Genomic DNA, 14,353 nt, shown 5'->3' on the forward strand with positions numbered 1-14,353 from the left:
AATCAAGTTTCAAAATAATAATAAAAAAAAACCAGCTTAAAACTGAAGATTTAGAGTTCAGTTGGTTTGTTTTATGGAAACATTTTTTACAAAAATATATTTTTGTATCTTCTGATGTTTTGAATAGTAGTGAATTAGTTATTAAAAAATATTTTTCTAATTAAATAGAAAGTTAAACTATTATTAAAGAAATTTTATTTTTCTAAAAAATAAGTTCTTTAGAATTTTATTAATCTTACTAAACTTTTTATACATATATTTTAATACCTTTAGTCTTTTAACATTGCAATTAAATAATAAAAATAAATTATTTTATCTAAAATATATGTTTTTTTTTTTATTTTCCACATATAAGGGACCCACACGAAAGGCATAATTTATTTTGTAAAAAAAATCAAATTAAATTTTATAAAATTATGTAAAATTTTAAATTTTTAGAATAAAAATATTTTAAATAAAAAAATTGAGAATTGTTAAAAAAAAATTAAATAAATTGAAAATTTTAAATTCAGTAACAAAGTTATGCGACAAATCAACGAGAGTGAGACATAAAGTTGACATTATGAAAGGGAGAAATATGCTCTAAGACAAGAGTGAGCTTATCATCTCCGGCCAATCAAAAAAATTTGTGAGATTCAATTTTTTTTAACCATACAAATACTTTGTATTTATAAGGTTTATAAAAAAGAAGAGGGACACTAGAAAAAACTAAAAGGCTCAAACTACAATAAATATACTCAGAAATAAATAAAATCAATTACCGCAAATCAAAATAAAATCTAACTTAGAGAATAAAGTAAATTAAATCACTTAATCTGATCTAAGCTAAAATTAATATATTAAAAACAATTCGCACTATACTTAATTTATTAATGCAAAACATTCTCATTACTATGAAAAAGATGAAAGTAAAACACACACGCTTATAGAAAAACAACTTCAATCACATATTAAAAAATGAGAAAATATAACAGACTCAATCGACAATCAACGGTCAATAGAAGCGAAAGTCATTGGCCATAACAATGTAGTCTCGAAATGTAATGTTATCAATCAATAGTCCTCCCTGTAAGCCAACCACCGAAACACCCTCTAAGATCCAATTCACTATAAAATATCCCTCATTAGAGAAGTATCAGAACTTAAAAAAAAAACTAAAAGAAAATAACAAATAACAAAAAAATATCACTCCACATCCATCTCGACAAGAGAACAACTAAAAGGCGGAGGCACAAAAAAAAAAGCAAAAATAGAAAATTCCCCTGCTTGAAGGCAAAGGAGAGTCATCCACAAACCCTCAAGAAAATAAAATACTAACAAGAAAAAAAACTCCAACAAGAGACTTTTCGAATCCCATACGTTGAAATATTGCTCTTTGTTTTGCTTTCCTTCTCTCTTCTTCCTTCTCACTCTTATCCTTTTCCTAGTCCTCAAAAAGTTAAATTTTATCATTTTAAATTCGGCTTTCTCAAATCAAGAAATTCTAGTAAATGAAAATATTAGAAAATCAAACAAAATTCTCAATATCCTTATCAATAAAAGTTAAATTAAATGAATATCAAAGATGATAGGTAGGAATTGACAAATTAAATTAAATTTTTTAACAGTTAAAGATTTTTTTTTCTGAAAATATTTTATTATTGGAAAAGAACCAAAGACTAAAACAAGAGCTAAAAGTAGCCTAGTCTATTTACAAAGGCCTTAAACCCAGTAATAAAAAAAAAAATCTAGCTTATTGAGTTGACCTGCTTTTCTATCCCATAAAAAATGGCGAAGCCTCTCCATCATCTGAGGCATCACTCAAATGCTGCCAAAGAGCTGAAAATACACCAATTGGAAGTGAGGAGAGGAAACAAAACACATGGAGCACAAAAAATATAGAATATCTCCGTTCAACCAGTCCATGCATTTCAAAGAGAATATTCAAGCAAATGCATTGCAATCAAGGTCTCACTTGACAAGAAGAGAGCTAAAGACCATAGGGAACTAGAAGGATGGTTAATGTCTCCAAGATAATTAAGACTCTATTTCCACTAGATAGATACATGTAACAAACAAAACGCGAAAAACTCTTAATAGCTCTATCTCTCAAAAATTTTTTATCTCTATCTCTCGAAAAAATTTTAATAATAAGGAATTAAATTAAATAATCTATATTGATACCGACAAGTTGAAAGCGTATTAATTGAGTGGATCCAATTGAGAAAAACCTCTCAACTCTATTAAATCAATTCTATATAACATTTAGTGCGGTTAAGAACCAAATCAAATCACCTTTAGTGTTTGATAGACATATATAGAATAAATATTGGAACAATATCAATCTTTAGACATTGATCGCATGCAGATACATTGAGGGGATGATTTTATGAAGGAGTTATGACTAATATGGTTCCACTTGTAAGGGGACAACACTATGACTAATGTGATTTGAAAAAGAGGGTTGATGGAGGAGAGAAAAAAAAAAGAAGGCAATTTAGAGAGTGAGAGGTAGAGAGATTTTGTATGAGAAGGAACAAAAGTGAGAAAGAACAAAAATTAGGGTGAGCAAGAAAGGGATTGGGGTTGTTATTAGGAGAAACAACAATAGTATAAAATTGGTTCGGTTCAATTATTTTGATGTTTTCAAAAAATAAATCAAATTTGAAAAGAAAAAATATTAAAATAATAAATCGAAACAAACTATTTAAATTTAAAATCAAACTAATTGAATTGAATTTATTTTATTTTATTTTATTTTATTAGTTTAAACTCAAACTAACATATTCTACCACTGATATCAATACAATTTACTTTCATCAGATTTCATATTGATTGTTCTATCATTTTCTATCTTATCTATTATTATAGGAACTAGTAACTTAAAAGTCAAGTATTATTATCAATTGAAGTCATCTATAAAACGGATTGGATATAACTACCATAATTTCAAGTTTATATAAAATAATTTAATAATATTTAAAATAAATATTTACAACAACATTTATTCAATTATTATGTATGATTTTTTCTAAATCTTATTTATATATTAGTTAATTTTACATAAATTTAGACCTGACTAATACGTTCACATTTAATTCGATTGAGAATAATACTCTTTAGTTAGAATTAGGAAAGGGAAGAAGCTAGAAGGGGAGAATAAATCATCGAAAAATAGAGAAGTTAAGAGGAAATACTTTTTTGTTTGTTTATTTTTTTTTCCTAAGCGGTTGATTTTTTTTATATTTTTTTCCTTTCAAGCAGGAGAGGGATATTTCTTTTATTTTGTTAGTTTCTCCTTTTATTTCCATGAACTCTCTTTTGTCGACGAAGGAATGATTTTATTTTTGTTTTTTCTTTGGATGTTCTGATATGTGGGAGAGTTCCTTGACTTAGAGGGGCTTTGGTCTATTGATTGGCAACTTGAAGGAGGGCTTTCAATTGCATCTTATTGGTAATTTGGGACTGCACGGATACATCTGGTGGTATCACTTCAGGCCATCTCCAACCCTATGCACTATTTTTTGCACCATTTTGGTGCTTTGCACTAAAATGGTGCAATATTTACTCCAACCTTCTGCACCAATTTTAACACCAAAAAAAATATTCTATTTATATTCTTCTCTCTTTTTAATACTATATTATTTATTTTACTTTAATTTTATTTATATATATCACTTAAAAAATTCATATAATTTTATATATTCATTCTAAATATTTATATATTTTATATTTCCATTCAATATTCAAATATTTAATTATTTTATAAATAAATAAAAAAAACATATTAATTATAAAAATTATTAATTAAATAATAATTATAAAAAAACATTACTTAAACATTAATTATAAACATACATTAATTAAACATTAATTAGCAAATTAAAAATAAAATTAAATATGTAATGTACAGTGAATAATTATATTTTGAATTAATATATATGGTTCAATTATAATATATGTGTTACTTTACTAATTTATTTATATTATTCTATGTAATATATTATAAATAAATTAATTTATTATAAATATTATTTATAATTGTGAATATATTAATTTAAATTAAATTTTAATAATTATAAAAATATAAAATAAATTAAAAATATAATAAATTATAAGAGTGAAAAAAAATAAATTTAATTAAAAATATATATAAATTTTGAATTATATTATAATTAAAAAAAACAAATTTTAAATTATATTATAAATTAAAAAAAAAAAAAAAAAACAAACAGAAATAGCGCTGCTACAGTGTCACGCCAAATATGGCGTGACACTGTAGCGATTGCTAAAATGGCGTTGAATATTGGCACAGCGTTGGAGGGCCATCTCCAACGCCAAAATGAAGAATGGCACAGCGTTGGAGATGGCCTCAGTTAGCTATTTTTAGCTAAGCTTTGCTGAGATTCTCATTGGTTGATTCTTTGATAGGATTTTTGTTTAATTGTTCTTAGAGCCTCTATTTGATTTTGCATATTAATTTCTTTTTTGTTTTTTCGATTATTTTATTTTATTTATTTTATATTTACTCTGGTTCTTAGACTATTCATTTTTGTTTATTTTTATCAGAGAACGTATGAAGTTTAATTTGAATTTAAATGTTTTATTTTGATTTGGTTTGAATGCTTTAGTTTAATTTAGTTGATTTACTCCGTTTAAGTTAGTTTTAGAATTTTAACTGATCATTGTATCCTGTTTTATCCTAATTATGGGCCATGTTAAATACAATTTACATTTTACAGCATCGATAAAAGAAAAAACTAATAAAACGCTTTCCTAAAATAAAAAAACATTACAATGCTGGTTAACGTAGGATTCGGGGACGGGGAGTCCAAAGAAAGGTGGTTATGGATGCGGCCCATTTGGGCTCCGACCCTATTGCATTGACCCGTTTTAAACCACTGGTCCGTGTCGCCGTTTCGAAGTTTCTATAAAAGCGTAGATAAGAAACCCTAGGGTTTCTCATCAGCCTACTCTTTAGTTGCAGCTGCTTCCCTTTCCACAACCAGAAGTCCTTCAAATTAACAATAATGGTACTTCTTCTTCCTCCTCTTCTAGCCTCCTAATTGTTTTGTGATGTTCATGTTTGATCTTGATACGTCTATATTTGCGGTGCTGGTTTTCTGTTTGTCTCGTTCGAAAATATTCTTGTTGAGGAATCGTCTTTTGTAATTTCCAAATATAATTTGTTCATCAATTACTAACCATATTTGATGCAGGGTGGTGAATGGTTGTGGAAGTGAAATCTTGTGTTGTAGCATGGGTTATGATTTGCAGCTTTGGGAAAACATTCAGCCATGATCTCATGTTACATATTTGCTTTATGGTTTGCATTCTTTGGAAGTTGTTTAAACATTCAGCTGAGCTCTGAGGTCATATTGGATGCATGGTCTGTTCTTGTTATATTCTGCAAATGATTTATGCCTGATTGAAAAATGAAGTTTTGATTTTGAAGGCGAGTTGAAAGAGTTGATTTCTTTTGTGACCATTTGGTTATCTGGAGCAAATATTGATATCAAATATTCATTATGCCATTGGACATTTTGTCTGATGGAATTGGTGAAGATTTTTGTCACACAAGTGGGTTAGTTTTTTCCAGGCAATGATTCCTTTGTCGTAGCATGTAGTCAATTGCTCTAGCAATTGTAACAGTTGCAATTTTTTTGTAAATCCACAGAAATTTTGGATTTTAAGATAGCAAGTTTGTGCTGTTTATGCATTATACACTTCATGCTTTGCTCTGGGAAACTGTTGGTTTTCAATGTGATAATACTTTTTTTCTTGTTTGAATTGATGCAGACCAAGAGGACAAAGAAGGCTGGTATTGTTGGGAAGTATGGTAGGTGCAAATTAATTAATGTAGTCTTGCAATTTTCTCAAAATTTATTTGGTTGAGTTGCTGATTGTCTGATAGTCTAATGTATTTAGAATTCTAGATAGTAATTTTTAGTGCACTTCATAACCTGACATTATGTCCTCTTTAGTTATATTTACCTGAGCTTGCATGAGACCAAGTTAATAATCTTAAGTTGAATGCTACTCTATATCTGTATTGTCGATTGATCCTATTGATATTGTTTGTTATATTATTATTATTTAAGATGAGTTAATTGAAGCTGCTAGTGAATGAATATAGCATGGAATTTTGTTGAATGATTCTTGATATTTATGGTTCTTGGCAATGAATATTTTCTTAACTTTAATTGCTTTTTAATGCAGGCACCCGGTATGGTGCTAGTCTGCGTAAGCAGATTAAGAAGATGGAGGTTAGTCAGCACAGCAAATTTTTCTGCGAATTCTGTGGGAAGGTAAGTCATTTGAATGTTACCTTTGATCTTGTATGTTTATACCTGGCTCCAGTAAATGTCAATATCATCACTTGGCCTAAATCCTGTGTTGTTTTTCTGATGCAGTATGCTGTGAAGAGGAAGGCTGTGGGAATTTGGGGCTGCAAGGACTGTGGAAAAGTCAAGGCAGGCGGTGCCTACACTTTGAAGTAACTACCCTTTTCGTTACCCTCATTTTTTCCCACTTCTACACTGGCTATCCATTGTTATTTTTTAATATATATTTTAAAAAGACGTTCCCATTCATGAGATTTAACTACTTTTTTTTTTATGTGACAGCACTGCCAGTGCTGTAACTGTGAGGAGCACAATTAGAAGGCTGAGGGAACAAACCGAGAGTTAAGCTGCCATCACCTGGCCTACAAATTCTGTCTTTAGGATACATCCGCACCATTGTCTTAGCAATAGACTACTTGGAATGTTCTGAAGTTGATCTATATTCTGGATGAGTGATATTCATTTTAGTGTACTGTGATTTTGGTCATATTTGATGGCATTTTAACCATTTGCTATTTAGTTCATCATTAATCCCTCCTCTCTTGCTTATGAGACATCAATGTGTCTAAATGGAAACTGCCATCTGTGGGAAAATTTCAACTTTTTAGTTGGCAGCAGCTTTCTATTTTACCATTCTATGAAAGAATTGAAAATTTTAAGGGAAATTTGCTATTTAGTCTGTTGTGGTGTAGGGAGATTTATTAAGGAATTAAAAAGTTTATTAATTAATTCTTATATTAAGTGTTTTATTATTCAGTCTTTATGGTAGCAGAGAATTTATTTTTATGGTATAAGAAAATTTATGAATTGGTTATTTAGTTTTATAAAAATGATTATTAATTTGATTTTTTTGGTGTTGGATATGTTTTAAATTTTTTTGTTAAAGTAAAATTTTTAAAATGTTTTAATATAATTTTTTTAAAATTAATAGATTAATGAGCGAATTTTTATATATAAATTAATTTTTAATAATTTTTTAGAATATTAAGTAATTTTTTTGGATTTTTATATAAAAAGAAATTGAAGAATAAATTTTCATGCTTTATATTTTTTACTATTTTACTCTAAAAAATCTGTTGTCTAAATGAAAAGCATTGACTTATTTACAACTATAATCATAATATATTTTTTCATATTAATCTACAAAAGTAAAATATTTTTTAAAAAAATTTTATTATAATTTTTAAACTATGAAGGATGTATTTTTTTATTATTATTGATACATGATCCTTTTTTTTTTGTTCTTTATGAAAAATAAAAATTTAACGAGCCTTAATGCTTTGTAGAATATTGTTCCCGATTGTTTGGAAAGGCAATCCTCAGCTTTGAGATGTATTTGAGTTCACTCTTCTTCATAATAATATTCTAAATTAGCAGAATCGGCTATACAATACAATGTCCAATTCAATATTTAAAATTTATAATTTTTTTTTAATACTATTTTCTTTAATTCATTTTAGGCATCATTTGTAATATCAATTTCAATAACCCATAATACTATTTCTGTCCTCGTAATATTTTTATTATTTAAAATTTATTTATTCAAATTAATAAAACTAATTAGTAACTTTAATTTTTTTAAAAATTATAATAATTTATTTAAAATACATTTTAAATAGTCAAATTTTTCCACAAGTTAGTACTAAATAATTTAAAAATTAATAAAAAAAAATAAAAATAACAATTAATACTATTTTAAAATTTTCAAAGTGACAAACGGTTATTGTAGAAGGAAAGTAATAACATACTGCTACCTCTATGCTATGTTTGCAGCTGCCACTAAAGGCTGCTCATCTTTATTAAGGATATAATTTAAAATCGAGACTCTAAGGCCGGCAAACTTAGAATTTGTTTGTGAATTACTAAAATTTAAGTAATAACTTCAATATATTAATGACATAAATTTTTTTAGTGTTTCATTTGTGTATAAGTTCACTTGATCTGCGAATAAAATCTATAAAATTTAAGATAAATAGACTCTCCCAGTTGGGAAAAGCAGTTCCAGTCATGGAAATACAGGGAATTGCTATTTGCTAGAAGGGGCACTGGCGAACAGAGGTAAACTGAGTACACTCAATTTCACATGGGCATATGAGCAGTTTACATACAAAGGTAAAACTACACACTCCATATTCAAATTTTCTTGCATATTCTAAGAATACTTGCAATATTAGCTGCAAGTAGTAACTAATATATTTACAGAAAGCCGAAAGAAAAAAAATGTCGTAGCCATTCTCGTTCCTCAATCAGTCATCCCTTTTGATGGCTGAATGTGGGTCCGAGTAGGTACCTCATGTACCTACTGATTCTATCATTCCTTATAACAGCAGAATTGAAATGCTAAAAACTATATGATCTCCAAAAAAAAGCCCTGATGATTGCAAGATCAAACACAGGGATTAGGTGCATCATCACTGTCGTTATTAGGCATTTGTCTTTGGACAGCTTTTACTGCAGCAACTCTTGCTGCATTGGCTGCCTTGTTTGCTGCTGCAACGGTTCTATTCACCCTTTCGTCTATTCTTGCCACTTCATAAGCTTTCCTAGCAGCGTGCTGCGCTTCCTGCTCATAAATTGGTAATGGATGAATCAGATCATGTCATAATGATACAACTGAACAATTTTAGAGGGCGTTTGGCTAAGTTTATGAAAATTAGCTTATAATCACGCTATTATAAGCATTTAAAATTCTAAACTATTATGTGTTTAGTTAAAATGCTTATAAATGATTGATAAGCAGTTACTATGTTTGTTAATAAGTGGTTTATAAGTACATTTATTATTAAGATTACTAAAAAAATTATCAAATAAGTTATGTGGTGAAATTTTAAAATTAAACGAGGTAATGCAGTAACTTGTTTGGTCAACCAACTTATAAATTTATAAGCATCAAAATGAAAAGCTGGTTTCCTTCAGCTTAGTTTTTCTAGCTAATAAGCTGAATCTATATACTTAAAAAATGTTATAAACAAGGGTAATTTACGATTTAGTCCCTGGATATTGCCATTATTAACAAGTCAGTCCCTGTATTTTCAGAAACCTATTAAAACGTCCTTATGTTTTCTCTCCGTCAACGAAATAGTCCTTCTGTCTATTTTTGCCGTTAAAAATATAGTAAAAGTCTAAATTACCCCCAATTATTTTTCTCCTCCTCCTCCTTCCTTTTCTTCTTCATCAATTCTTCTTCCTTTTGCTTCTTCTTCTTCTGCTTCTTCTCCTTTTTCTTCTTCTTCTTCTGTTTTTTCTCCTTCTTCTTCTGCTTCTTCTCCTCTCATTCTTCTCCTTCTTCTTCTTCTTTTTCTTCTTTCTCTCCTTCTTCTTCTTCTTCTCCTTCTTCTTTTTCGGAGGAGGAGGAGGAGGAGGAGGAGGAAAGAAAAGATAGGGACTATTTTGTTGATAAAAAGAAACAATAAGGATGTTTTAATAGATCTGAGAAAAGATAGGGACTATTTCGTTGACAAAAAGAAACAATAAGGACGTTTTAATATATTTCTAAAAATATAGGGAGAGACGATTTCGTTGACAGAAAGAAACGATGAGGAGGGACTATTTCGTTGACTTAAATAAACGATAAGGATGTTTTAATAGATGTGAGAAAAGATAGGGACTATTTCATTGATGGAAAAAAATAATAAGGACGTTTTAATAGATATGAAAAAAGATAAAAATATTTTAATAGATTTTTGAAAATGTAAGGACTAACTTGTTAATAATTACAATATACAAGGACTAAATAAATGATTTTATTTGAGGGTAAAATTGGATTTTAAAAATTTTCTCTCTCCTCCTTTATCTAATTTTAATGGAAAATAGGACGGAAGGACTATTTCGTTGACGGAAATAAAACATAAGGACGTTTTAATAGGTTTCTAAAAATACAGGGACTGACTTGTTAATAATGGCAATACCCAGGGACTAAATCGTAAATTACCCTATAAACAAATAGGTCAGTTTATGTTTAGAGCTTACAAGTTAGTTTAACTAGGTTATAAGTTAAGATAAACACATGCAGACTTGGTAGGTAAATTCCAACACCTAAGAATACAATCAGCTAGAACAAGGTCAATGCCACAGGGCATCTGCACCCAAATATGAATATAGCTTGTTACTCATCAAGTAAACAGCAGGAACATTTGAAAGTTGAAACGTTAAAAAAATGCAAAATATATAAAAATGCTGCTGTACAACGGCTAGTCAAGCACTATGAGCCAGTCCCAACAGCTGCAAAAGGAGCCCATTGAAGCTTTCCAAAAAATTGATCTGGCATATAAGCTTGTCTTATTATATGGTTTCTAAACTCCAAGCTTAAGAAACTAGCAGCCCTTAGTTATAACTCTATCTTAACTGGCAGTTTGGCACAGAATTCTTTGGAGTTGAGCATAATTGTGTGTGTGTGTGTTGTATAAAATCATATGGTTTCATTTGTTCTACTTTTTCCTTAATTTATAAAATCCTACCAACAACACAGCTTCAGAAGTCTGAATATAAAGTTACCTGGACAGCATAGCGAACTTTGGCATGATTAACAGCATAAGGAGATCCGTTAAGACTAGTTTCTGAGTTGGGGACATCAAGAAAACCATTTTGCCAATAACCAGATTGTACTTCACCATTTCTGAAAGTGTACATGCCGAGCCCTTGCCTCATTCCCTCATGCCAAGCTCCTTCATATTGATGTCCATTCCCAAATTGATAAACTCCAAAACCATGCATCCTGTCTGCAAAATATTCCCCGGCATATGTGTCCCCATTTCTACACAATGGACAGTACAGAAGCAGGGTCATTAAACTTTAGATGCAAATTAGGAATGTATTTAAATTTAAAATGGGACATTGTCAGATGACAAGTTAGCAATGGAAATTATTACATCATTATCTGATGTAATAACTTGATGTCTAAACGATACAATAATTGTTTGGCAATTCCGTCTCACACAATAAACCTGGAATTTATTTAAACATCAAGTTGCTACATCAGTCACCTGCCTACATCCCATTTAACGTTAAAACCCCTTTTATGAGGAGTATTTCCATCATATAGAATGTTGTATTTCAGTGAGTTCTAATTCTAAAATAGAAAACTTCTAATCAAATGTATAAGCATAAACTCCAAGATTTATTAGATTGTACAAAATTGATTGATGTAATAAGGTTTATTGTCTCTTAGAGCACATTACTTGCAGTTGCAGCATTTAGATATTCATATATGACATATCAAAGCAGTTAATAAGAAACAGAAAATATAAGCTTGTTAATAGTTCTTGATAAATAATGTAAGGATGCTCCAATGTTAAGGTTATTTTCTTTATTCTAGTTGTCTTAGGATTATATAAGCCTATCCAATTAGAACAAGTAGAAACTAGTATTTTTTGAGAAATAGTTTCTCTTTAAATAGGAAACACAACCAGAACTTTAGTACTGAGTTTCTTTAGCTAAATAAACACTCTCTTTAAGAATTCTATAAAAAATGCTAGTGCATCATAGCTCCGTCTGCTGAAGTGAAACCTTATTTCAGAACTGTTATTAGAAATAAGCTGCGTGCTCAAGCATAAATGCTTACTATTGATCAAGGCATAAAAGCCTGAACGATATTTCACTTAACTATGTGAAGTGAAATGTGAGGTTGAGCAGGAGAAAAGCCATTTACCGCTAACATCTAAATTATAATCCTAAAACTTTATTTTATCAGTTAAAAAAACTTCCATTTTGCCTAGAAACTCAATGCAAGTAATGGATCCATATAGCTGGTATCAACTAATCTGAAATTAAGGCCTCGTTAAGCTGGGTTGAATTGCAATCTCAAGTGCGATGAAAAACTTGCAATTTAAATTAGAAAAATTCCAGTGTAGCATCATCCCAGCCGGGCAAAAAAAAAATTCAACTACTAACTGTCATTAAAAAAATGGGAAGAAACAAAGACCAAAAGTTTACCTGAAATGGTAACGACCAAGGCCATGCTTGACACCCCACTTGAACTCCCCTACATATCTACTGCCATCCTCACAGGTATAGATCCCACACCCATGACATTGCCCATTAGACCACTCTCCAGCGTAAACATCACCCGAATAAAACCTATAAACTCCAATTCCATGCCTTAAACCCTGCCTATATTGCCCTCTATACCGACTCCCTTTTGCCCAGGTTTCAACTCCATGGCCATCATACTTCTCATCAACCCAATCACCCTCATATCTCCCACTCATGTTATAGTAATAAACCCCACTTCCTGAACACTTTCCCTTGTGAAATTCACCCTCATAAACATCACCATTGCTGTAAACTTGAACCCAAGACCCCGAATTTAGCCTCTTCTCTACTTTTGATTTGGACCCAATAGTCCATAATACAGGTTTTGAAGCCTTTGTTGCTAAATTTGTTGGGTTGAGCTTATTAGGTAATGAACGGGAGAGAAGTAATCGAAAAGAAGGCAAGCGAGGGAAAGCGAGATTGAGAGATACCAAAAGGGTAACTGAGAAAGCAAGAATTGAAACGAAATTTAGGATAACAAAGCGATTAGGATTGGATAAAAAGAAGTAAAGAGAAGGCAAAGAAATAAGAACTAAGACCCGCAAATGCACACACAGCAAACGGGCACGGCTTAGATGGAAAAATAGTTTATACGCTATAGTTTTGATGGAAAATTGAGTGGCAAAAGAGGGTGTTGGACTAAAATTGGATTGCTGGTGAGTGCGGACAGAGGACAGTGTAGAAGAAAGAGAGAGAGGAGAAGGTGAAAGATTCATAATTGTAGGTCTTTTGTGAGGCGAGGAGAGAAGGGGTTGTGTTGATTGTGTTGTCGAAGGATGACTGGAGATGGGATGGTGAAGGTCATGGTGAAAGTGAAAGTGAGGTGGGTGTTGGGTTAGCAGCGTAGGTGGTGGTGGATTTGGTGAAATGGGTAGGAGTGGGATTTTCGATTGGCTTTGTGGGTATGATTGAGATTGGATTTGTTGATTACTGGAACCAGAAGAGATGCCTCTGCCTCTGCCTCTGCTTCTGCTTCTGCTTCTGCTTGTTCCAGTTTCTTTTCTGATCTGCGTTTCTGAAATTTTCTGATGCATTTACATTTGAGCAACCGCTCTTCTGTTTGATTCTTCTGTAATTTGGTGTGTGAGATTGGAAAAGAGGAGGGATTTGGATTTGGGTGTTGGGCTTGATGAATATAATGGAATAGGAGAGTGAAAGAAGGAAAGAAAAGAGGTTCTGTTTGTGGTTTTTGTGCTACGGAGGGAACGCATTGCCAGCAAACTATCTACTTGGATTTTTGGATGGCACTCCTTTTTTCCCCAATACACCCTTGTTTCTCTTGTTCTTTTTCATCTATGCCACTCACTCTTTTCTTTGTCTCGAAGAAAAAAAAAAGCATAGTTTATAAAAGTTGAATCCAATTAATCGTAAAATTTAATTTTTTAGTTTTTTTTTTTCATCTGTACGTGCATTTTAAGACTGCAAAAAAAAAAAGTTATACAAAAGAAGATTAAATATTTATATTATTTAATTTCTTGAAGATTAAAATGAATTTATTAATAATTTTTTTAATAAAATAATTAAATAATTAAAATTTTATAAAATATATAAAGATTTTAATTGAATAATTTTAAAATAAAAATAAATTAACAAACTTTCTAAAATTCAAGTGCAGATAGTAATTCTGGGTTATAAAAATACCCACAGAAATTATCACTATTAACCTCAGTATTTAAAAAAAATTATTAAAGCATTCCTGAATTTTAGTTTTATTGCCCACTTTAATTCCTCATGTTTTTTAACATATTTTATTAATCACACTCATAAATTTAATTTGATAATAAATATATTTAAATAAATCTAAAAAATTTCACATTCTAATTCTCCAATTCTTAATTTTCATTTAAAAAAAATATTTTATTAATCAAAATTTAAATATTTTAAGGCATTAAATATTTTTCTCCCTTTTATCATTTAATTAATTAATTAAAATATAAAAAAATGGCCTAGTATATGAATATTTTAATATATATTTTAAAAATAAATGGATAAAAAATGTT

The 14,353-nt window shown here is 30.0% G+C and overlaps 2 protein-coding genes across 2 annotated transcripts; one reads left to right on the forward strand and one right to left on the reverse strand.

The window, feature by feature from the left end:
- The first annotated feature begins 4,891 nt into the window (after positions 1 to 4,891).
- Positions 4,892 to 6,988, forward strand: LOC110600962 (60S ribosomal protein L37a). Its single transcript, XM_021737918.2, has 5 exons — positions 4,892 to 5,012; positions 5,779 to 5,818; positions 6,199 to 6,287; positions 6,393 to 6,475; positions 6,606 to 6,988. Exons 1-5 carry the CDS (start codon positions 5,010 to 5,012, stop codon positions 6,667 to 6,669), a joined length of 279 nt encoding a protein of 92 aa, XP_021593610.1. The 5' UTR covers positions 4,892 to 5,009; the 3' UTR covers positions 6,670 to 6,988.
- A 1,390-nt stretch (positions 6,989 to 8,378) lies between these two features.
- Positions 8,379 to 13,541, reverse strand: LOC110602410. The gene is made up of 3 exons (XM_021739915.2): positions 12,255 to 13,541; positions 10,818 to 11,076; positions 8,379 to 8,886 (listed from the first exon to the last, which is right to left on the reverse strand). The coding sequence occupies exons 1-3, from the start codon at positions 13,385 to 13,387 to the stop codon at positions 8,710 to 8,712; spliced, it is 1,569 nt and encodes a 522-aa protein (XP_021595607.1). The 5' UTR covers positions 13,388 to 13,541; the 3' UTR covers positions 8,379 to 8,709.
- Positions 13,542 to 14,353: the final 812 nt, after the last annotated feature.

Source organism: Manihot esculenta, chromosome 15 (genome assembly GCF_001659605.2).
Source record: "Manihot esculenta cultivar AM560-2 chromosome 15, M.esculenta_v8, whole genome shotgun sequence".
Classification (NCBI taxonomy): Eukaryota; Viridiplantae; Streptophyta; class Magnoliopsida; order Malpighiales; family Euphorbiaceae; genus Manihot; species Manihot esculenta.